Source organism: Haemorhous mexicanus, chromosome 13 (genome assembly GCF_027477595.1).
Source record: "Haemorhous mexicanus isolate bHaeMex1 chromosome 13, bHaeMex1.pri, whole genome shotgun sequence".
Classification (NCBI taxonomy): domain Eukaryota; kingdom Metazoa; phylum Chordata; class Aves; order Passeriformes; family Fringillidae; genus Haemorhous; species Haemorhous mexicanus.
The window spans coordinates 4947881-4971870 of record NC_082353.1 but is presented as its reverse complement, the minus strand read 5'-3'; the positions used below and the strand labels follow the sequence as shown (position 1 = coordinate 4971870).

The 23990-nt window shown below is 54.2% G+C and overlaps 3 protein-coding genes across 13 annotated transcripts in view; 1 reads left to right on the top strand and 2 right to left on the bottom strand.

Moving 5' to 3' along the window:
- Nucleotides 1-4258, bottom strand: part of MYO9A (myosin IXA) — a 175545-nt gene extending 171287 nt beyond the window's left edge. For 6 of the 10 annotated variants that reach the window (XM_059858011.1, XM_059858020.1, XM_059858015.1 and 3 more), the window contains exon 1: nt 3966-4258. The gene's annotated coding sequence lies outside the window, so the exon portion shown is untranslated. The remainder of the gene's footprint in view (nt 1-3965) is intronic. The other 4 variants (XM_059858012.1, XM_059858014.1, XM_059858016.1 and 1 more) reach the window with 1 other exon arrangement.
- Nucleotides 4259-4395: 137 nt separating this feature from the next.
- Nucleotides 4396-10693, top strand: SENP8 (SUMO peptidase family member, NEDD8 specific). Its single transcript, XM_059857998.1, has 3 exons — nt 4396-4480; nt 4976-5053; nt 8518-10693. The coding sequence occupies exon 3, from the start codon at nt 8546-8548 to the stop codon at nt 9182-9184; it is 639 nt and encodes a 212-aa protein (XP_059713981.1). The 5' UTR covers nt 4396-4480; nt 4976-5053; nt 8518-8545; the 3' UTR covers nt 9185-10693.
- A 1408-nt stretch (nt 10694-12101) lies between these two features.
- On the bottom strand, nt 12102-23469 carry GRAMD2A (GRAM domain containing 2A). 2 transcript variants are annotated; one of them, XM_059857997.1, is made up of 13 exons: nt 23396-23469; nt 22462-22778; nt 19964-20102; nt 19199-19256; nt 17795-17867; nt 17610-17713; nt 16939-17037; nt 15957-16028; nt 15043-15105; nt 14197-14347; nt 13833-13932; nt 13630-13737; nt 12102-13166 (listed from the first exon to the last, which is right to left on the bottom strand). In XM_059857997.1, the coding sequence occupies exons 3-13, from the start codon at nt 20065-20067 to the stop codon at nt 13163-13165; spliced, it is 936 nt and encodes a 311-aa protein (XP_059713980.1). In that variant the 5' UTR covers nt 20068-20102; nt 22462-22778; nt 23396-23469; the 3' UTR covers nt 12102-13162. The 2 variants fall into 2 exon arrangements, with proteins under 2 accessions (XP_059713980.1, XP_059713979.1); XM_059857996.1 differs by having other exon boundaries at nt 19964-20077.
- Between the last annotated feature and the right edge of the window lie 521 nt (nt 23470-23990).

The window sequence follows — 23990 nt, the reverse complement described above, 5'->3', positions numbered from 1 at the left end:
AACTCTTGATAATATTTTAAAAACAGACACAAAAATTAGTTCAATTCTAAAAATCCATGTTCAGTAGCCTTCCCTCCTGAATTTTCATATTTTCTGAGGTCAAGTGGTTAGAGGTCCACTTTTAAAAGTTTAATTCCAAGACAAAGAGGTTAAGACATCAACACAGTCACAGAAGTGAGACATACATGTCACCATGGGGTTCAACCTGTCAAACGCAGCACAAGATTTAATATTAAAGAGTCACCAAAAAAACCCAAAGACTATTCCATTTCCCTTTTTTCCTGTTTTTATCCATTATCTGGCAAGAGTTTCACATGTTTGGTTTCTATAGTCTCAACCCTGAACACCTGTGCGTTCACACATATTCCCAAAACCTATGGAAAAATTTGGCCTGTGTAAAAGAAAAATAAAATTCCACAAAAACAACCTCAATTCCAATGATCCATAGATGTCCCACCAGCAGCATTTTGTCCTTCAAATTTCATAAGAAACCCAAGTTTTGTGATAATGCCAGCCATCTAACCTGAAAAGATATCAGAGTATTTTTGCAGCCTGAAGCCCAAAGAATTACCAAGCTTCTCCCCAGAGCAGGGAATCACCCAGACACATCCCACATCTCCAATGCTACTGCTTTTGTCCAAAGGAATGCTAGAGAAAGTCTCCCATTTGCAAACTTGAACCGTGATCCTTTAAATATTTATGCTCATGTTTACTTTGTCGAGAGGGGAGAAATCCCGTTCACTCGAGAGGAAGTGGAGCAAACTTCGGCACGCAGGACAAAGCCTGAGAAATTCAGATGCTCTTTTAAACCTCAACACAAAAAAACCCACCACGTTCCAAAGCTGAAACCTGCACCCAGCCCCTCTCAGGGAGCCAGAGTCCAGGCCCAAGCTGGGAGCTTCATCAATGACACAACAAACGTGCCTTCAACCCCAGTGTTTCGCGTGCAAGCGGGAACACAAATTCCCTTTTATTTACAAACTGAGGGGACGCAGGAATTTCTGAAATCAAGTTTGACCGGCTAAGATGCTTCCAGTGGTTCAACGACCTTGTTTGCTCTCTCATAAATGTATTTTTAAAGGAATTGAGTTCAAAAGTTGCACGGTTTAGAGCAAGAACTAGAATTGGGCAGAAAACGGCCACACTCCTCACCAAAACCAACCACCCCAAATGACTTCAGAAACTCTCTGGTCACACTGGAATGACAGAATCCCAGACTGGCTTGGGCTGGAAGGGACCTTAAAAGCTCTTGTTCTACCCTCTGCCATGGGCAGGGACACCTGCCACTATCCCAGGTTGCTCCAAGCCCTGTCCAACCTGGCCTGGAACACTTCCAGTAATGGGGCAGCCACAGCTGCTCTGGGCAACCTGTGCCAGGGCCTCACCACCCTCTCAGCCAACCACTTCTTCCCAATATTCCATCTACCTGACTCTCTGGCAGTGGGAAGCCATTCCCCTGGTCCTGGAACTACAGATCCTGATGAAGAGCCCCTCTCCAGCTTCCTTGTACACCCCTTTCAAACACTGGAAGTTTGCTCCTGGTTTCCCCAGACTTGAGGCACTTAAGCTTCAGGACTACAGGACACTTGTGGTGTGAAGGCTGTGATGGTGAGCCCTGGCCTTCCTTGCCAGTTTGGTGGTGCCAAGCTGCAAAACCAGTGGAGGGACCAGCACTGTGCCCGTGCTCCCAGTACTCCCCCTGTTGACTTGCAGGCATGGGAAGGAGCAATCTGTTCTTCCATCCAGAGAAGAACACTGCTCCCCCAGAAATCAAGCAGGGGATGAAGATTTCAAGTCCAGCCATACTTTGACATGAGCTAAATTAAGGCTGCACAGGTGACTCGAGTTTCACATCTCCCAAGTGCCCAAACTCAGGTGCTTGTCATTCTCAGGGGTTTTCCTTGCAAACCTGATCAATGCTGACAAAACACATAACATAAATATCCCAGGTATAAATAATTTAGGCATAAAGCATTCAGATTAGCCTAGCAAAGGATTCCAAAGGTTTGACTGTCTGAGTGGTTTAGTACTGGTGTTTGTGAAAGATGCTGTGACAGCAGTAGTCATATCAGGCATTTGATACCTTGAATCTGAAAATACAGCTTCCCCACCCAAAATAAGGAGGAAAAAAAAGCTTAAAATGTGGAGTTTATAAATCATAACAGAGGCAGTGGATGCAGAGAACAAGTAACTTCACAAAACAGATCTACATTTTAAATACATTATGAATTCCAATAGAGCTTTTTCCAAGGGCTGCTGATGGACACCAGGCCTTTCAACACAGAGGAAAAAATCTCTAAAGCCATCCTGATTTATGCATTGATCACAATAAATACATCAATAAATAAAAAGTTAAATAAAAATATGAAGTTGCATCATCACTGATAGCTCAGGAAACAAAAGCTTATTAGTTGTGTGCTGGGGCTGCTGAATTACCTTCCCTGCCATCAGCAGCCTGACTGACAGCTTCAAAAAATGGTCTTGGGGATCAAAAATTACAGTCAGAAGGGAAGGCAAATGCTGAGAGAGCCTTAATGAGGGGAAAAAGCATGGAAAACCCTCTTATTTTAATTAAATGAAACGTAAAAATGAGAAAAGCCATTGAAATGGGTGAGCTTACTCAAGGACAGAGGGGAAATCATGTGACTGTATGGCGAGGGGCTGAAAAGATGATGTTCTTCAGGGATAACACGGGCTCTGACCTAGCCGGAGTTTATGGATAAGGTCAGATTTGTAAGGTCGTGCTTAAGGATTCACAGCCCATCACCGCAGCATCCATGCACCTCTCCATGGGAACACAACGCTCCCCTGTCATTTCCTAGCAGTCCCATGGGAAAAGAGTCAGGAAAGCACTTGAGCCGGCCAGAAACCCAATTCTCCACCTAGCAATCTATTTACAGAGCGATTTATTACAGCGCTTGGTTATCGACTGAGCGAGGCACCGCGCCGGTTTTCCTCCCGTAGCAGCAAATCTCCTTCCTCTGCCGCTACGTGATTATTTTTTTGATCCGCCGATGGGCAGGGATCGCGCTGCAGCGCGGGATGGGAAAGCCATGATTTCTGCTGAGCTCACGCTCCCCACTTCATCACCCTCGGCTTGGTTTGGGGATAGGAAAACCTAAATGGAGGAGGAGGAAGCCGATCGAGAAGCAGAAGGACGGCCAAAAGCCCGGCTCCGAACTCACGGCAGGTCCTGGCGCAGGTCACGTCGGAGGGGTTTATTTTTTTGGGATAAAGCAAAGGCCGTTTTGGCTACGTTTAGGAAAATTCCAGAAAGAAATATCGACTCTTTTAACCTGCGGAGGAGCAGTGCTCCCACGGGGGTCCGGCGTGCCAGGGTGGGAACTGCCGTGAGGTCCAACACTGTGCTAAGCACAGCCAGGTGTGAGCTATAGCTCATTCCGACGGGTGGGAACGGCCGACGGGTACTCGGGAATGGCTCTGCGGAGCGGACCGGGCTGCCGGGGCCGCGGGCCGTCCGCGACCTGCTCCCGTCGCGATGTCCACAGCCGCGGCCTCAGGGCTATGCCACACTCAGGGCTACAGCCCACGGCCCCACTGCTGACACTGTGGACGCCTCTGAGGTGAATCTCCTCCCTCCCAGGCTGGTTTTTCCATGTTCTGAGTGTCCAACACACCCGCGATGGGGGTGAGCGGCACCGGGCGGTGAAACCCGTGCACGGGGCGGAGGGAGCGGGGTGGGGGGGGGACGCGGGGCTGCCCCGCACCGCGCACCCACCGGGGGCGGCTCAGGCGGGGAGGATCCCACACCACCGGGAGGACCCCGCGACACCGGGCAGACCCCACGACGCCGGGGAGACTCGCCCTCCTCCGCCGAACAAAGGCTCCCGCCGGCCCCGCGATGCTCCGGCGGGGTTCGCCTCACGACCCCCGCCCCGCCGCTCCCACCTCACGCGCGTACCGGAGGCCCCCGCCCCGCTCCGCTCCCCGCTGCCGCCGCTTACCTGGGTGTCGGGGCGCGGCGCATCCCTCGCCCGCAGCCGCAGCCTCCGCCGCCGCTGAGGGGAGTCCCGAGGGTCGTTGGCTGAAGGAGGTCGGTTCTGAACAGATGTCCCGGGGGTCTGCGCTGAGGACGGCCGGTGCCGAGGAGTGTCCCAAGGGTGGGTGCTGAGGAAGGTCCCGGGGGTTGGTATTGAGAAAGATCCAGGGGTCCCGAGGATGGGTGTTGAGAAGGGTCCCGGGGAGGAGGGGGTGCGGACGGACGGACGGGCGCTGCTGCTGCCGCTGCCGCCGCCGCCGCCCGGGCGCTGCCCGACTAGCCGCGCGCGCGCGCCGCTCTCACGCGCTCGCCCGGCGGAGGCAGGCAGGGAGGGAGGCGCGCGCACAGCCCCGCCCCGCCGCGGGCACGCCCACTGGCACGCCCCGTGGATACGCCCTCTGTCGTTACGACGCGGCCACGGCCGCTTTACGGCAGTGCGCGGTAACCGAGCGGCGGCGGCGACGGGCGATGAGGCGGCGGGTGAGACCCGGGGGACACGGGAGGGGACACGGGAGGAAAACGGGGAGACACGGCTGGACATGATGCCAGTAAGGTCCTGGCAAGGAGCGGGCGCTGGGCGCCATGCCCGGGGGTCGCACCGGCCGCCGCCGTCGGGGTTCGGTGCTGGCCGGCCTCGGGCCCGGAAGCCTCAAGCCCGCGTTTTAAGGGGAAAAAAGGGTAAAACGGGTCAGGGAGTGGAGGTGTGTTACGGTGCTGTGGGTGCCAGGCCCTGACCCTGCGCCTGGACCGGGTGCACCCTCTCCTGGCCCGTAATTCCCGGTTATTCGCAGAAGAGCAGCGATGGGCTGAGCGGGATCTTCCCGGGGCTGCTGGCGTGCTCTGCTCCCGGCCCCGGAGCGCCGGGACACGCTCGGGGTCAGCACGTGGCTCCTCCTCCTCCGTGGGGCGTGGGACACCCCGAATCGCTTCCCCTGACCGAATTCCCACTCCTGACCGAATTCCTGTCACCTCCAGGTCTTTCAGGCGAGTTACGTTCCCTGCCCGTGCTTCTCGCTGCTCCCTGGATCAGCCCCTCTCTGCGGGAGGTGAGAGGTGAGTGCATCGGTCGGATTCAGGATCGGAGCTGGGATCCCATCGGTACCTCTGGGACGTTCCTGGTGCCCTCGCTCATCCTCAGGCGTTCTGCTCGCTGAGGAGGTTTTTTCCTGTTAAACTCCAGGTTTTGGTCAACCCCATCCTGGAGAGCAAAAACCATTGTGTGTGTTTTTCCTGTGGCTCTTGGTTTCTTGGTGTGACACCAAGAGAGGTTCTGAGTTTGTTTGCAGAGTCTCTGGTTTGGGGAATTTGTCCAGAGCAGAGAAGTTTGGGCATAGTGAGAACGGAGCTTGGAATATTTTCCTCTGATTTCAGCACTCATGGCCTGTTGAACCTTCAGAAGTGGGATGTTCTTATATCATACAAGAATTATAACCTGCAGCTGCAGAGAGATTAATCTTTAACAAAAAAGGAGACAACTACACCTCTGTTCTGGTTGAATTGTTTAATTTTCCGTGAGTTTTTCCTCTGGCTCTGTCAGGAAACACAGAAGTCCAGAGATTCAGGTGTCACCCAGCCTGGCTCCTGCTGGTAAACAGAAATTAATGTTCCTTGTCTGATCTTGCTCCATTAACAACTACCCAGACATGGTATCTAAACCCCATATTTCCAGGAAAAGTGAATAGCAAGTTAAACCATAAGGTCTTTTACTCTTGATCTTTAAAAGACAAAACCTTCTCTGTCCTTCCTCTTGCTCCCTGATAAAGTCTGGATTTTTTGTGTTCCAAGTGACTATTTTCCTATTTACCTCCATGTTCTTTAAATTAGGAACAGGACTCTAGTGACATGTCACCCTAAACTATTCACTCTGGAGCTTCTTAGCACCTTTAATTTATTAAAATAGACTTGAGGAATCTGGTTCATCCTTAGTTCACGCTCCTGTTGCTCTGTCACTGCCTTTTTACACTCAGTTACTGAGGAATCTCATTCCTTGGCTCTCAAGTACCTTTAGCAATTACCTGCAGAGTGTTGTTGTCTTTAATAGTGTGAAAATTACAGGTTTGGGGTGGTTTTGGTCAAGTGTTGGAAAACACAGGCTTTGCATTGCATCCGCACACAAGGAGCCCCATCCATTTATGGATTGAACTCACACTAATGCCAGCAGCTAATTTGTTAAATTATTATCACTTCAGTGAGGGAAGCTTGACCTCTTGCCCTATTGATGCAGCACAGCACCATTTTCAAATCTGTAAATGAAATGATGGTGTTTGTATGGAAATGCTCCTTTCTTTCTCCCCCGTTTCCTTGTCTCAGCATGGGAAATGGGGCAGCTGAAATCCCTTGCAGGAGCTAAGGATTCCAGGGAGTTTGCACAAATTCCAGCTACTAATATGCAAATAAAATGAACCAGCAAGACACTTGTTGGCAACCTCCAGCAAATGTTCCAGGCCTGTGCCAGTATTTATTCTTATTTTTATGGAAACTGAACAGAACGTGCCTGAGCCTTCAGGAAGAGAGTCCTGGCTGTGGCTGAGCAGAGCTGCTCCCAATCCACATCGGGATTTCAGCACTCCTCAGAGGCTCGGGTCCACGTCCTGGCTCCTCTGCAGATCCATCTTTAGCTCTTGAGAGGTTCTCCCAAACAAAGCCACCTCACCAGTGGCTTTTCACAGTCCCACCACTTTGTTTTGGTCTTCTCTGCTTACCTGACCTGGCTCTGAGGAAGCCTCCCAAGGGTTTTCCTTGGAGCTGCATGTGGTGAGTCATCCCACAGAACTCACAGGCAGTTTCACAAATACCAGATGGCAATAAAATCAAAAGTAGTAGCTAGTGGCAATTAAGCACTTGCACTCTCCTTCCTGACTGGAGGAACCTGCCAAATGTCATGGCAGGAAAAAAAAAAAGACAACTGTGTTTCTGCAGAGTGGAAAATTAACAGAGCACGGGACACATGCTTCCTTTGCCCTTAATCCCTTTTGGATGGAGTGGAAAGCTATTGGCCGGACTTCTACGTGTCCAGAAAAAGATGAAGCAGAAAGAACACAATGTAAAGGAAAATCTGGGGCATTTCATGGGCACATACAAGAAGTATTTCAGCAGTGCCAATGCTAAACCCCCACACAGGATATTTGGAGGATGTCCAGATCTTTAAACCAGGCTATATTCGGGCAGGCTGAGGAGTTACTGGGATTCCGTTGGGATTTCTTGTTTTTATACTACAAGGGTTTGCACCACGAGCTTGGAAATAGTTGGAGCTCATTAAAGTTGTAAGCGTGTCCAAATACCATTGTGTCTGGCTCAGCACAAACAAGGGCTGTTCCCTTCCTCTGGTGACTCCTGCTGCTCGGCATCTCCGGGATCCACCAGGCACACACAAGCGCTCACCTCAGCCCCTCCTTCCGACCTGTTACACATGGACCATGGCTCATCCAGTCTGCCTGTCACATGCCAGGGGATCTTGCCAACATTTTTGAGGGATAAGTCCCTTCATTTATGCATCCCAGGCCAGGAAGGGTTATTCCTCATGATTCATGTCACAATAAGAAGTGTGAATCTACTTCTTCCTAACTTCCTTCCTTCCATTTACTTCATTCTTCTTTATCATGATGGAATATTGGTGACTTATTTATAGTGAATCATATTAAAGTGATCTTACCATTCTGAGGTTTCACACGAGGCTTTCAGAAATCTGAATATGTTTTTGTGCTGCCTTTGGGACAGAGGAGGGAAGGATGAGGCCAAAACCAGCTCCATGTCATCAGTGTCCCAAGCTGGGGCATTTCCAGCCCTGTCCTGGCCAGGAAAGGACCTAGAGGTTGAAGATGCATCACAGCACTGAGGAGCCTGGAAGGGCTGCAGGTTATGAGAGCTAAAGGAAAACCAGTGTAGATATAGGAGCTCTAAATCAAATTTCCCTATGGAAAAATCTCCTAAATCCTACTCTGGCTATATAGAGAGTTGTCAGAAAGATTCCCACGGTCGGGAACTGATTTGTTTGTGATCTTGTCCTGCTTTGTTACTCCTTACTCACAGCTGTGCCTCCTGTGCTGGTGGCCCAGCAGGTTCTCCTGGAACAGGTCGTGCCTCTGGCACAGAGCTGGGGCACTCTGTGCTTGGAGGAAGGGACCATGTGTCTGTCAGACAGCCCAAAAAGGTTTGATGCAAAGAACTCCAGTGCTTGTCACTGCTCAGTAAAACACTGAGACAACACGCAAACACCACCTGACTTTTGGATCGCTCCTGGTTTCTGTGCAGGAACTGCTCTGAAACTCCTTTGTTGTGAGGTTCAGATCCTCAGGATGGAAGGCTGATCTCATTGGAGCCACAGTAGATTGCTGCTTAACCCAGCACTGTGTGTTCTCCATCTGCTCGTGATCCTGCAAATATCCATCTGGGAATCCTGGGCTCTCACTTACTGCTGCTGAGCAGGAACTTGAGGTGTTTGCTGGGCTGTGTCCAGATGTGGGCTGTATCCTGGCTGTGATCCAATTCCCACCCCGTGTTCCCTTTGTCTGTTGCAGCTCTGGCGGTGCCCTGGAGCGGCGCAGGATGGATCCCGTGGTTCTCAGCTACGTGGACAGCCTGCTGAGGCAGTCGGACGTGGCGCTGCTGGAGCCCCCGAACTGGCTCAACGACCGCATCATCGGCTTCGCCTTCGAGTACTTCACCAACCAGCAGTTCCAGGAGTTCAGCCACCGCGTCTGTTTCATCAGCCCCGAGGTGGCCCAGTTCATCAAGTGTGCCCTTAGTCAGGAAGAAATAGCCATATTCCTCCAGCCCCTGGACCTTCTCTGCAAGGAGCTGCTGTTCCTGCCTATCAATGACAACTCCAGCCAGGCCGCTGGGGGCACCCACTGGAGCTTACTGGTTTATTTCAGGGACAAGAAGTGCTTTGCCCATTACGATTCCCACAGTAAATGCAACTCTGTCCACGCCAAACAAGTGGCAGGGAAACTGGAGGCCTTTCTGGGAAAAAGAGGGGGCAAAGCCACTTTTGTGGAGGAGAAGGCGCCGGCACAGCAGAACAGCTACGACTGTGGGATGTACGTGATCTGCAACGCCGAGGCTCTGTGCCACGGCTACTTCCAGGGCCGGATGGAGCCTCTGCTGCAGCTCCTCACCCCCTCCTACATCACACAGAAGAGGTCAGAGTGGAAAGCTCTCATCACAAAACTGGCACAGAAGTGATGGGGATGCACCTCCAGCCCCCCAAAAACTGCCTTCCCAGTCCAAGAGGCAGCACCCCCAGTGCCTGAGGGAGATGCCCATGCACAGGATTGTCCCAAAGAAAAAGAATGTAACCCCTCTAGCATGGCTACACCCCCCAAACACCCCATTCCCTCCAGGAAAAGCCTTATTCTCCTCTTGAAATCACCGGCCTTTCAACTTCTAATGACAAGAGTCACTTTGCTTTCAAAGAAACCCTCTCCATGGTCAATTTTTACAGTAATCGCTGTGGCAAAACAGGTTGCTAGAGACTTCTCCACCTGTGCCCAGCAGGCAACACAGCCTCATTAGGTGGCTTTAGTTGGTTCCAGGCATTGTCCTTCCAAGCCAGGTCTAGCAAATGCTCTTTAAACCCAAGCCCCTGAGTGCTTTTTCATGGACAGTTCTAATTTGTGCCTCCTGCTAATGGTATTGGAGAAATGTAGGATTTAGAAGCCAGGATTTTGTACCCCTGAAAATCTGACATTGAGATGTCACTGCAAAAAGATGAGACTGCAAAGGAAATGCTACAATTAACTTCAGAACAGAGCAAAATCAAAGTCATTTTTCATCAGCCAGGTGCTCCTCAGCCACACAGCAATGGCTTTTTTTGGTCCCCCACCCCTGCTTGTTCTTACTGCAAATTAAAACCTGACTCTGACTGCTGCAAGATTAATAGGAAGCTGAGAAAGTCAATCCTAGGAAAAGAAACTTAATTGAGATGAAAAGCAACACTCACTCTTTGAAGTTTGGTGTTTTTCATTAGGATTTTAGGTCGTCTCTGTGCGGGAAGGGTTTGTCAGTGCTCCCCAACCCTTGTTAGCGGTCGCTGCTCATAACACAAAACCAGTTCTGTTACTTGAGAGGAAAAAAAAAAAAACACACTAGGGAGAACAAAAGGACAGAGTTTGAGGTATAAAAGCCAAAGATAACTGCGGGCTCCTTGAAGTCCTTAATGCACTTCAGAAAATTGAAACACTTCTCTTCCCGTGCTGGATGATGGCTGGGATCCTGGAGTGGATCCTCTCCTTAAAGACAGGCTTAGCAGTGTGGAAAATAAAAATTAAAGTGAGATGTCATTGCAGGATAAGGAATAATGCTTCTCACCTGGTGAGAAGCAAAGAGCAGGTTGCTCAGGTGGTGTCTAGCAGAGCAACCACACCCCCACCTGAGAAGGGAAATCCGGGTTAAATACAACCCTTGAGGAAGGATTGCTTTTAACCTGGAGCTCTTCACCACTGATGTGTGCAGCAGCACAGCACAGAGGGGATGGAGGGCTTCACCTTCCCTCGCTCCTAACACTGCCTGGACAGGAGAGCAGCCTCCAGCACCAGCCCTCCCTGGAAAACCCACTCAGATGGAGCCAGAACAGGATCCAGCTGCTGGCTGAAGGGGATTCCCTTTGGACTCTGAGGGGCTTTGCCAGAGCAACATCACTGCCACTCCCAAATCCCAAATAAAACTCAGACCAAACTGTGTTTCCTGGCATAATCCAGTCCTTGGTGTCCCTGCTCATGCTGGGGTGCAGAGTGTAACAGCATGGTGGCTCTGACTCATCCGTCTGACAGAGCTGCCTTGGCTGATTTAATCTTCCAATCCTATTTTTAGATTGGCTTGGGCTGGGGAGGGAGGAAGACAGAAGATGGGATGGTGGGTGTGACCTGGGCAACAGCAGGGGGATGTGAGGGCAGGGGCTGTGCTTATCCAGCACTACCCTCCTGTGCTCATTCAGCACCACCCTGTGCTCCTCATTACTGTTTCCAGGCCAGCAAGGTGAGTGTCCAGGGATGTTCCCTGCACCTGAGGCTTTTACATGGCATTTCTTTACACAAAGAAAAGCAAATAGGCTCAAGCAGGATGTAACTGGGACAGCCAACATGCACCAAACCAGGCAGGCAGACACCAGATGGGAAAAAAAACAGAGCCTTGCAACCACATCCTGGCAGCAGAGACCTCCCAAAGCACACTGTGGGTTCATCCCAGTGTCCCAGTGCTCCTCCAAACCTCCTACATGTCACTGCACCCATGGCTCACCCCACCACTGGCTTTAACCAAGGAGTCTTGAGAGGAGACCACATCCCTGGCTCAGGCTCAGCACGGGACCCCACATCTGCTGTTGGAGGACCCAACAAACACCAGGCTGGGCACATCAGACCAAACTCCCCCCAGCCCTCAACCTCTAAACCTCTTTTTAGGGCCAAGAGCCCCACTTTGAGGTTGGACTCATTAAACATCATCTTGTTTGTTGGAAAAGCACTCCTAAACCCATTTCCACCATGTAAATGAGCTGGGTGAGTCCCTGGCAGGGACAGAATCAGGACGGTGCCTTTCATCCACCAGGTCACCCATGGAATCAAAGGCTCTGACAGCCCCATAATGCCGGGGCTTTGAATAAACCAGACCATCCCCCCAGGCACGCCCGGGTGCTAAATCCCGCCCAAAACAGGTGACACCACCCCTGTCCCCACTTAACCAGTGCCACCGTGGTTTTCAAGTGGGGCCATTTTCATGCATTTTGCTGCATGGTTCAGGCCGGGGAAAGGAGTGGAATTGGGTTGTGGATGTGCAGTGAGGAGGAGGAGAAAGAGGAAGGCTCACCCTGCCACCCCCCCCACCCCCCCAAGCTGGGCGGGGCTGCAACTCAGCTCCCTCCCCCGGCACCGCTGTCCCCAGGGTGGCCCTGCCGCTACCGCGTTACATCCCGCGGTCTCTGCTGCCATCTAGTGCAGTAACGTCCAGGGCTCCTGCGTCGGGAGCATCCCTGTTCCCATGAGAGGACGGGCTGTCCCCATGTCACTCACATCCCGAAGGGACACTGGGACAGCACAGATTTTGGGGTGCCCGGTTTTGGGGCTCACAGCCTAGCACCTCTGCGGAGGATGCTGGTAAGAGAGAGTGATGTGCTAGAAAATCCTGGGTTTATTGTAATTCCATTTAAAAGCCGTTCCAAGCCCGGAGTGAGCAGTGAGCTCTTCCCCAGGGCACCAGGATTTGGCTCCGTCAGCACTTGTTCTTCCCAAAAAAACAGGAAAGAAAGGAAACACACTTGTACCACCTGCCACCCCAGGGTGCTCCCAGGGGGTTGTGGGACAAATCCTGTAAGACAAATCCTGCAGCATTCAGATCCATGTGGTTACAAGGTTAACACGAGCCAGGGCACAGACACTGCACTCCGGGACATTCTCCAGTGCCAGCCATGGGCTCCTTTCCAGCGTCCTCATGGGGCGAGCAGGACTAACAGAGTTCACCTGGGCAAGGTGTGAACCCCAGCGAGGACACCTGGTCTGGGGGACCTTAAAGTGCTTTGCAAGGGATGCACACACACACACACACACACCCCTCTCTGAGCCCAGTGCTCCAGGAGAGAAGGGCTGGGCAGCCCTGGCTTGTACCCCCACCCTTGTGTGTGGGATAAATGACACCCCACAGGGCTGGTGGGACCTTTCTCCCCATCCCCACAAATCCCTGTGTTCAGGGCCATTCCTCCAGGAACATTCCCAGGGATACTGAGACAGGGACAAACAGGTGGGTTCTCCCAGAGCAGCAGTGGCAACTCATCCACATTTCTGGGGGTTCCTGGTGAGCCCAAGGTCATCTTTTAACAAGAAAATACCAAGCCTGAAATAAAAACCAGCATTCATCTTAGCAGCAAGTCCTAAGGGAAGGCCCAAGTGCTCGGCAGCCCCAAGCCATTGTCCGGTGCTACAGCACAGCAGTGTCCCAGGGAGAAAACAGGTTTCCAGTGGGATGGGGAGTTGGCACTGGTGGCCAGAATCTGGCTGGAAAGTCCCACCAGGAGCAAGTGCCCGAAGGAAGAGAGAAAATACTTGGTCCCATTTTACCAGCCGAAGAAAAGCCGGACCAAATCTAACAGCCACGGTTGGGAGGACACAGCACCAGGATCTGTGGGCAGGGTGCCACCACCTCAGTGTCCATCTTCAACCAGCACCTGGGGAATGGTCACCTGCAAGCAGGGAGTGGGGTAAGATGGGATGAGTACCTGCAGAGGCTCCGTATCCCATCCCAGTGCCTTCTGATGTCCTCAGCCCAAGGAGATTCCCCTCCTCTCCATCCCATGCTGATGCCCACGGCCTTAGTCTCCAGGAACAGCCCAGCTCCAAATAAATGTCCTGGTGCTTCCTACAACTGGAGAGCCAGCCCCAAACCTATGAAGAAACCTCTTCCCAAGCTCCAGAGTCTCAGGGACAGCAGAGCTTCCCAATCACTCAAACCAGCAGTTGATGGGATCACCTCTGTTCTGGAGATGGCACCGTGGGTTCTGTCACTGGCCAGCACAGGATAAGGGACAAAGCATTCCTTCGACACATCACAGAGTGGAGCCATTCCTCTTTGCACCCACATTCCCTCAAGTCCTCCACTCATGTCCCTCCACTGTAGGTCCCAAAATGTCCTTGAGGGTCCCTCACCTCCTGTGCCCGCGGGAGAGGTAATCCCGGTTCAGAGAGCAGAGCTGCTGCTCCAGACGGAAGATGCGGAATGCCAGGTACGAGGAGGACACGACCAGGAGACAGATGCTGGGAGCAGAGGAAGAAGCCAAACACACCCAGTTGAGACTGAGACTGACATTCCCAGTGTCCCCCCAGCTTCCCTGTGCCCTTGGCACACTTACAGCACAATGAAGATCTTCAGGAGCTGGTAGTCAGAGGGTCTCAGCTCTGCCACACAGCTCTGCTCCACCTCCAGCTCCTCCTCGGTATTTATTGCACTTTCTGAAAGCAAACCCCGAGTCAGTGTCACAGCCACACTTGGCTGATGCTCCTGCTCCTCCAGCAACCAGGAAACATCATATATTCCTCCCTCATGGGCTCAGACTCTGCAGCCAGGAGACCCCAGCCCATCCCCAGGACTCCACTGCTGACTCCCAGCTTAATCTGCAAGGCAGAATTCCCCTGCAGGAGAGCAGCAGATGGATGAACACACTTTCATGGAGGTTATCACCCATGTGGAGCAGGGCACAAACCCATGCCCCTCACCTGAAACCAGTGGCTCCTCAGAGGTGAAGGAGCTCTCCTTGGCGCTCAGGCTGCTGACAGAGGTCCTGTGGATGCACTGGTAGTTGGCATCTGGCAGTGACAGTGAGGTAGGTGACACCTTCCTCCACTTGCCCTCAGGGACAATCACCTCCTGTGGGAACAGTCCTGGTGAGCCATGAATGAAACAGCAGTGCCACAGATATGGTGGGGCCAGATTCAAACTCAAACTTTACAGTATCTCCATGGAGCACCAGCACATCATCCTGAGGGAGAGCTGGTCTTCCATGATGGCTCCACGGGAATGCAGGTTCCTACTAACAAAGAAGGACATGCCCAGGCACCCAACACCTGCCCCAAATACCAGCTGCTGCCTCCTCCACCCTTGAAGCTCAGGGCAGTCCCGTGGAATTCTCCAGCATGCCCCAAATAGGGCAAAAAAATGCTCCAAAAAGACAACAAATCAAACAGGGTGGCAGCTGGCACAGAGAGGGGCTCCCCCAACGGAGAGCTCCCAGGGCTGGAGCTGCCAAAGGGCTGCATCCCACCAAAGCACCAGGAGATGCTGCCAGATCAGCCTGGGTCACTCCCAATTCAGCCCTTGAAATGAATCTTTAACCCCTGGGATGTCACCAGACCATGGGTGATATCCCACCTGTCACCCTCTGGTGCAGCCCAACTGTCACCTCCTGCACCCAGCCCAAGGCTCAGGACCAGCAGCCATGGAAGACACCCTGCTCCATAAGTGCAGGATTTGACCCCCACATTCTCTGGATCATGTCATGGTTCATGACCTCAGCATGAGGTCAGGGGGAGTCTCTCCTCTCCCAGAGCTGCCCTGACCCTCACCAGTGACACAGAGTCCGGCTCTTCTGACAGCTCCTTCAGACTCAAGCTCTTCTTACTGGAAACCTAGATGGGAAGGAAAGGATGGGGCATTACAGTGCCAGCTCTCCCTGCTTCAGCCTCAGCCACAAAATGGATTTGGGGCTTTTCTGCTGAGACTATGAAGAGCAGCTGCTAGAACTTAGAATCACAGGGATTTGGGGCATGAGAAAAGGACACTGCATCAGTGCTTCTCAGCACAAAAACCTGGTGGGGCCATGGTTGAACCAAGGGCTTCCATGGACAAGATAAAACATCAGGGGGTTAAAAAAAAGAAGGTTACATCTGGGCAGAGCCCAGCACATTTCAAAGATTAAGTCCCCCAGTTTGGCAACAGGGCTGAATCATCCAAATCATCGCCCTGGCACAGCTGGTACACACCCTCCTGGGCAGGGCAGGGCTCCTGTACAGCTTCCCACGTGCTCCAAAGTCTGGAAGAAGAGGTCCCCACAGTCATCCTCTCCAGCTCAAGGGCTGATGAACATCTTCCCCCACTAAAGTTAAATTATTTTTTAACTTTGTACCATTCTTCCTCCCCTTAAAACTTTAGATCTGGGCAAAAGGCATCAATGTGCGGAGTGGCAGAACTAGTATTACCACCAGATTATAAATAATTCATACCCACGCCCTGAGAGAGAGCAGAAACTCAGAGCTCTGCCTCATCCATGACCCAGAAAAGCCCACGGGGTCAGGACATGCCCAAGGCATGGGTCCTGCCCCTCTCCCCATCCCTTGCTGAGGAGTGAGGATGGGAGTTGGAGAGGGCTTTGGGAGCAGTCCAAAGCCTTGGAGGCAGCGATGAAGAGCTGTGCTCAGACCAAAGGGAGGTGCAGAGCCTCAGGGCAATGGACACCTGGTGGGACACAGAGTGGAGGTACCTGCAGGTGGGTGCAGACTCTCCTCAGGACATCATAGACACTGTCACGAGAGATGAGGGATACAAAGATGTACTGCAAGAGAAAGAGGTGAGCTGTTGGGAGAGATTCCCCCCATCCTGAGTCCAATTCTCCCCAGGCAGGGACAGGCAGACATCATGCCCTTGAATCTCCCCGTTTTCAGGAGCCACGTCTCCCCCACAGCCATTTCCCTGCGGAGCTTCCCTGCCGTTATTTTTGCAGCCTGCTAAAACCTGGACCAGATTTTTTTGGGGCCAGTCTTGCTCAGTTGCTGTTCCTACAGCTTTCCTACATGCTCAACCCAGAGGGACAGAGCAGCAAATGGGGCCAGGACCTACAGAAAACATCCCCAGGGATGGAAGGGACACAGGCCCACCCTCACCATGCCTGACACAGAGCCCCTGGGTGACGTGCAGGGCAGCCACATGTGGCTTTGAATGCCCAAATCCTGCCCTGTGCCACTCCCTGCTAAAACCCACCTCCCAAATTCCACAGGAATAACTGCCTCCCAACATTCTGCAGGAACAACCCCCTCCCTGGCAGGGACAGGCAACACACAGTGCTGGCAGCAGCACCTGGGCAGGCGAGGACTTGGACACACTACATCAGCTCACTGCAGCCAACGGGATTTAAAAGCTGGAAATGTAGCCCTGTATCCAAGTTTTCCACCAGCTCTGGCTGAATGCCAGCCCAAACCCTTTCCCTGCTTGTGTTTAAGGAGTTTAAAGGTTTTACGTGAGCCTGGCAGGGATTTGTCAGGCTCGGCCAAGTTTCACTTGGGCTTTGCTTCGTCCAGGAACAAAGTGAAATTCAGGAACAAAAGCAAAGCTGTGGTGTTTGCCCTGGCTGGCAACCAGCACAGAGAGCAACTCTCACTTCCTAACGAGGGATGGGAATTGCTTTGTTCACTGCTCTCAAACCACATCCAGTTTGGACCTGGGCATCTGCTGTGTGCTGGTGTTACCTTTCTGCTGGCAGTGGTGGTGATGGCCAGGCCATTGGGCAGCAGCCGAGCCGTCTTGTGCTTCTTTATCAGCTGTACAGACACCACTGGGATCACTACCTGCAGGGCAGGAACACCAGGATGGACACAGCACAAGCATCATCCAGCCAGCCTCCCTAAGACCCACCAGGAGAGCTCCCCGTGCAAGCCCGGGGAGGGTGAAAAAAAAGGCAGGATGTTATTTTTGGCAGGGTAACTTTGCTGAAACCTCGAGCTTCCTTCAGGTATTTGTTTAAAGCATCACATATAAATAATTCAGTCCTTCAGCCCAGTTTTAAAGGAAGTCGTCTCTGCCCAAGATCCCCGTCAGCCACAAGACTAATGGGGAAACATCAGATTGTAAATCAAGAAGAAAAGTCAAGAGAGATTCAAATCTCGCCCCCCCTAAAACCTTTGATCTTCCTTCAAGCGCCATTGCAGCTGGAAGGAGGTTTTGCATCAGGGATTTTTAAACCAAACCAGTCTTTGGTATCCCCAGGCTGATGCCACAGGTCATCAGAGCGGGAGGCACGGCCGTGCTCCCCTTCCTATTGGAGGTTTTTATTGAGGATTTTGGTGGTGTTTGGGTGCAGGAGGGGATAAGCTGTGGGTACAAGCCCTGAGGGACCAGGGTGGGCTGGCACCCACATTACCTTAATGTCCTTCCCAAAAAGGTTTGCGTAGAAGCAGAGCCAGTTGGGGGAGATGTAAAGCCTTCCCTGGATGAGGATGTCTCTCTGGAGCGCGCAGGAGCAAACTGCAAGGCAGAGAGAGAACCGTGGCAATCCCCGTGCCAGATCCTGCCGCCTCCATGCCCATCCCTCACCCTGCCACCCACCTTTCAGCACGCTCTCCTCCGTTGGGATGTCCTTGAACAGCTTGTGGTACTGGGAGTTGTACTTGCTAGCAGCCTGAAAGCAAAGCAGAGCAAAGTTATCCGGTGACCTTGCCGATAAGGAGACCCAAAAATCCCTCTCCTGCAAGAAAACCTCCCTCTGCCCGTACCCGGGACCAGCGCAGGGGGGTCCCACCGGGCTGGGAACAGGAGCCCCGACGGATTAGAGGAAGGTTGGATGATCCAGCACCCGGCAAAGGCAGTGCCATCCTCCCAGGTTAACATTTCCCTTAATAGCTACAGGGGCTGCTGAGCCCTGGTGAGGAGCTGCTTTTCTGCCAGGCTCATCTGCAGGCAGCTTATTTTGCCCAGCGGTTTCTCTCCTCCTCCTCTTCCCTTATCCGGGACACGGTGACAACACTTGCTTTGCGCCCATCGCGCCGCGCCATCCAGCTATTTATATTCCCGGCGCCGCTTCAAAGCCTGCCGGCAGCCGCGGCGGGAGACTCGGCAGGTCGGCCCTGAAACGTTCCTGCAGCCAAGGTAAAGCTCCAAAGCACTTCAATGCCTTCCATAAATGTTCAACTGGTCCTGTAAGGCAGCTTTGTGCCCCCTGCTCTCGGGATGTTCCCATGGGATACGGCTGTCCCGCGGTGGTGACAGCTGCCGCTGTCACCAAGGGAGGAGCTGCTTTGCCAGGATGAAGAGAAGGCTGGCACAGCAAGGCTGGTTTGTGGCAGCCATGCAGGCAGAGCTCTCCTGCCCACAGGTACAAGGTCACCTGTGCTCGGTGCACTTTGTCACTGGATGAGCTGGGCCCTAAGAGGATCAAGGAGCAGCAGCACCTGCAGTTGGCTCAAACACCTCCCAGAGGGATGCCGGGATGGTGGGGGTGCCAGTGGGAGCATTCCAGGAGAACACGGAGGGCAATACCCCCTGGTCCTAGCACAAATCCACTGCTGGCCCTGTCACCCTCCCAGATGCCTCTGAGGAAATCGAAAAATGGTTTTCTCCTCCATTTTCTTCATGGGAAAAGGCAAAATGCCACTTCCTGTCACTCCTTCCTCTTCCAGAGCATCTCTTATCTGTAGATGGACCAAAACCATCTAGTTTGGGCATGATTTGAACAAGCAAAAAGTTTCAAATGGACAGAAATTTAACTGCTCTCAGTCAACATTTCCACTTTCTCCTTTGCTCTGGATGGAAAATCCTGGAAGCGTTTGCAAAGCAGAGCACAGGCCACACAAAACCATCACCAGGTCTCCTGAAATTAAATGTAGGAAGTTCTGCCCCACATCAGAAGCTGTCTCTGGCTCCTACAGCTCACACCTGAGACCCCAGGTAGGCTCCTCCTGGGGCAACAGGCTACAACACTCCAGCCTGGTCATTCCAAAGCCAAAGGCTTACCACTTCCCGGTGGCATTTCTTGATGTCCTCATCCTTGAGGGCTTCGTTCAGGCGGAGGCTGGAAGGAAAAATGATAATCACCAGGTAAGCAAAGAGCCACAGGTCTCTCACCCGCTCCCCAAAACATGTGTGCTGTGATATGAGACATAGAAAAATGTACAGGACTGAAGAGAGACCCCCAGGAAGCCGTATTTTGGGTGTCTCCATGATTTATCGTGGCATTGGGCATTGCTGAGGCTCAGTACTGGCTGTTGAGGGCTGATCTCAGATGAGAGCCAGTGAAGGTACCAGGACCAAGGTACTTCACACACACCCCAGCTCTGGGGGAAGGAGCCCAGAGTTGACCTGGCAGCAGCTTAGGACAGGTTGGGAGCTGGAAATGTGCAGATTTGGCAGCTGGGGCTAGGATTCCCGAGGGAAAGCAGAGGTAGGAATTTGGGAATGTGCCTGAGCAGGAGGGTGGACTCAGCTTTGGCCATGCAAAGGGACATCCATCCATGTCCATCCCACGGACAGATGGAAGGACAAACCATGGAGAGAGCAATATCCTACCAACAGCCTCAGCAGCGGGAATCCCGTCCCCTTCCCCAAACCCCTTTCACTTCCCTGCTTTTATACCCACAATATTTCAGGGAGAAAACAAAGTTGGGTGCCCCCTGTGCCCTGCCCCAGCTGGCAGGCAGTATTCAGGGCTCAAAGGCAGCAGGAATGCCACAGGAGGATGGAAACTCAACTGCAGGCAGACCCTGGGATGCTGCTCCTCACCTGCCGTCGAGGGAATCCAAACTCTTCTGCTTATAGGACAGCTCCAGCTTCTCACAACTGTGTCTGGGCTCGGGGCTCTTCAGGGGAGCTGCCTTCTCGTGCATCGGCGTGGCACTGCAAGGAGACACCCGTCAGCCCCCTAGGGAAATGGGAAAAGGGGTCTGGAGCTGTAAATCTGTTCCCTTCAATCCCAGCCTGCACAGAGACGTCAGAATCTGCCGCTCAAGGACAGCAAGAATATTTCTGCCATTTCTCAAGTCACGTGGAGATAAAAAAAATAAAAGTCATTTTTCTGCCAGGGACTCCTGAGAACTCAGAACAGAGCAGCCAAATTGCTGTGGCTCCCTGCGATAACACCCTTCAAAGCAGAGACTCTTCTCCTTAAGGGCTGGAGGTTGGGATGGGAAAAACCACAGGTCTACAAAACTCCTCGGGGGGACAGATTTCAGACAGGGTCTGCCCCTCCTGGTCAGCAAACACCATCTTCCCAGGGCAGAGCCATCAGCAGGCACCTTAGAGCCAGTTATTTACCATCGGGAAGGTTATCAGAGGTGCTTATCAGCCACAGCAGGCAAAGTAAACACGGGCCCAGCGCCAGGGGCAGGTTATCACCTGGCAGGCCACAAAGGTGACACTTCCACCCTCAGCAAACCACCACTAGATATTGCTGCGGCACTGGCAGCCAAGCAGGGCACGATCCCAGGGGACCGGTGGCAAGGCAGAGCCAGGAAACGGCCACAGACCCATGGAGAGGAAATTATTCCAGGGAAAGCACTCAGCTCACTAGGCAGGGGGTGATGGCAGAGCAGCTGGGGCGGTGGCAGGACAGGATGAGCGCCAGCAGGCGGGACAGGCGCAGAGCTGGAGCGCATCCTGGTGCCCACGGGGTGATGCCATGGCAGTGTGGCAGAGCCCAGGCCGAGGAGCCAACCAAACTTCCTATACTCTGAGAGCAGCTCCTGCACCACCTGTACCTCCCTAGACATCCTGCTCCTGCTCCGAGGGGCTCATCTGAGAAAAACCCATGGAAATAATCCCCCCAACTCGGGAGGAGCCAGGATAGGGGTGCTGGATCCCAGCTGCTGGATCCCAGCCCAAATGGGCTGAGAGCTGAAGCTGTGTGAGTTCCCACATCCCCACAGCCTCAGAGCCCTGACCAAAACACTGTCCAGGTGCAATGGAGCCTGTCTGACTCCCAGCTGGAGGCACAGGGAATGCTCCCACAACAAGTAACACATACATGGGGGCACAAAACCAAACAGAAGTCACTGGTGCCATGTGGCTGGAAACAGGCTGGGAAATAGCTCCTGGATCCCCACAGCCACTGTTGGCAAAGACCTGCCTGCATAGCCCTGGAGTATGAGCACTGTACAGATGGGATGGACACACTGAGGTTGTGGGCTTTTAGGAGCTCAGGTCAAAGGATGTGTCAGGAAGGAAAAGGAGACCTTACTGACAAGAAGCACCAAATAACAAGAAGCACCAAAATAACATCCCCTGGCATAGCACCAAAAGGTGTTTTCCCTACCTGACTCCTCAGGCATCCTCTGCCAGGGGATGCCATCCTGCCCTGAGGCTGAAACGCCTATCATGGAGGCACCAAAGCCTTCATCTACCCTTCTCCCATGCTGAAAAGGGGCTCTGACCCACTCTGGAGCCTCCTTGTCCAAAGCTCAGCACTCCCTCACGTCATCCCTTAAATCCGCAAGCGCCTGCACTGCTTAATCTGGGTGAGCGGATTTATCCCCAACCAGCACTGACACCAAGGGGCACCACACAGGGATCAGGGATAGCAAAGCCATCAGAACCCCTCCGAGGTCACCAAACACACAGAAATCCCCTAAAATTAGAAAAAACACAGGCTGGAAAGCACTTGGAAGTGCGACATCCTTTTTTTCTCTCCCTGTCATGGCCACCATCAGGGACAACTCCTGGACACAGTGCTGGCAGTGGGATACTCCAGGGGAGTCTGGGGGCTGTGAGGAGCATCCTCAGCCCCAGCAGGGACATGGCAGGAGCTGCTTTGTCTCCTCTGTCCAGATCTTGCTCCATCCTGGCTCCTAGATGCATCAGGAATAATAGGTATCCAGAGTTCGGGAGCACAGGGTAAGGCTAGACTCCAGGCACAGGGAGGTTTCCCTTCCAAGAGGTGCTTCCAGTGCCAGCACAGTGAGGAAAACACTTTCTAGCAGCTCATACTGTCACCCCCCTCAAAAAATTTGTTCAGCACCAAGCTGCTCCTGAGGTAAACTCACCATCCCAAGTGTCCCAAAATACAAGTGGAACAAAACCAGTCGGAGTTCAGCGCTCCTTAGAGGAGGCAGAGAGGGTTGGTGTAGAAGTTCCCAGCAAAGTGAAAACAATCCAGCGAACTGATGCCCTTTTGCCCATTCCTAACACCCCCTCCCTGCCCACACCAGCTCCCTGAACCCTCAGGTTTTGCCAGGCGGAACCCGCTGCTTCTCCCTCCCACGGGATCGGCGTCTCCCTTCTCTTACGCGGCGCTGGGATCCAGCCTGGAAAAGGTCCGGCGCGAGCCCCTCCGTCGGCGAGCGATTTTCGCTGGATCCCTTTCCCGCTGCCGGAGAAACGCGCGGCAGAGGCCGGAGCGAGCCGGGCGGGGATCCCGCCTACCGGTAAACCCCAGGAGGCTCAGAGGCGGAGGGAGGCACCGGCGGGCGGGCGGCCGCGGCCCGAGCGAGATTCGGCGAGCTGCCCTTGGTCCTGGCGTCCAAGGTCATTTCAGTCCCGCGTGTCGGAGCTGGAGCGGAGCCACCCCGGGATGCTGGAGAGGAACGGCCGGAGCCGAGCGGGGCTGGCAGGAGAGAATGAGGCGCGACGTCAAGGCCGGAGGGAGCCCCGCGCGTCTCTCCCGCGATGTTCCCGGTGTTCCCCGCCCCGGGAACCAGGGGGTCACGGCGGGAACAGAGCCAAGACCCGGGTCCTGGGATGCCCACAGGTCATCAGATGGTCTCATCTCACCGGGAGCCGCTCCGAGCGCCCCGCGGCACGGAGAGAGCACGGAGGGAGGTGACCCTCGGCCTGCGGGGCTGTGCGGGGCACGGTGGGACTGTCGGTCTCGACCACCGCCGGGGCCGCGCCCGGGGCAGCCCCGGCGTAGATCCCATCCCCGCCGGCACTCAGAGCCCCTCACGTGAAGCCGGCGGGTCGCCGGCACTCAGCGGCGGAACTTCTCCCCGGCCCGGTCCGGCCCGTCTCTTCAGGGAATGGGCGAGGGGGTATCGGTGTCTCCGCGCTCCCCTCAGCGCGGCGCCGCCGGCCGGGACAGGCCGAGGGCCAACACCGGCTCCGCGGCGGCGGCGGGAGGGACGTGACCCCGGCACCCTCCGGCCCCGAGGCCCTTCCCGGTCCCAACCCCCCTCAGTGCCTGGTCCCCCCCCAGTCCCAGAGCCCCCCGAGCCCCCCTGCTACCTGCGCGCGGCCCCGCGCGCCGCCGTCATGCCCCGCGCGCCCCAGCCTCCTCGCGCCGCCACGGCGCCCGCCCATTGGCCGCCCGTCGTTTTCCACCCCGCTCATTGGCCGCACACTACCGAGCCCCGCCCCCTTCCTTCCGCCCATTGGCTCCCTCCGCCCAGTCCCGCCTCCGCCTCACTGAGCGCCGCATCCGGCCCCCACAGGCCCCGCCCACCGCCGTGAGGCCCGGAGCCTGGCGGGGTCCGGCCCTTAAAGGGACCGCAGTACAGCCTCTTAAAGGGACCGCGCGGCGGGCGAGCCCCGGCCTTCCTTCCTCCGCCCCGGGCGGGTCTCAGGCCACGCCGGAGCCACCCTGAGCTCCCGAGGGAAACCAGCCTGGGTGGCAACCAGTCCCTACGGTCCTTACTGGCTCTCTCCCCCAGGCACGGAAACCCCAGCTCCCAGTTTCCCCCAAAAATGGCAGTAGAGCCCCCAACCCAACTGACTACTCCTTGGGCCCACTCCCCACCCCAAAAGATGCCCCCAGCCCTGTCGTTGCCTCACTTGAATGCCTAACGCCTGTAGAGCCCCTCCACCCCTGCAAGCAGCCCCA

Excerpts from the sequence above, each read along its gene's own strand:
- SENP8 (XM_059857998.1), top strand. The coding sequence starts at position 8,546 with ATGGATCCCGTGGTTCTCAGCTACGTGGACAGCCTGCTGAGGCAGTCG.
- GRAMD2A (XM_059857997.1), bottom strand. The coding sequence starts at position 20,067 with ATGCACGAGAAGGCAGCTCCCCTGAAGAGCCCCGAGCCCAGACACAGT. Across the intron at positions 17,714-17,794 it reads GGAGGAGAGCGTGCTGAAAG|TTTGCTCCTGCGCGCTCCAG; the intron begins GTGGGTGGCAGG and ends TCTGCCTTGCAG. Across the intron at positions 17,038-17,609 it reads TTTTTGGGAAGGACATTAAG|GTAGTGATCCCAGTGGTGTC; the intron begins GTAATGTGGGTG and ends CCTGCCCTGCAG.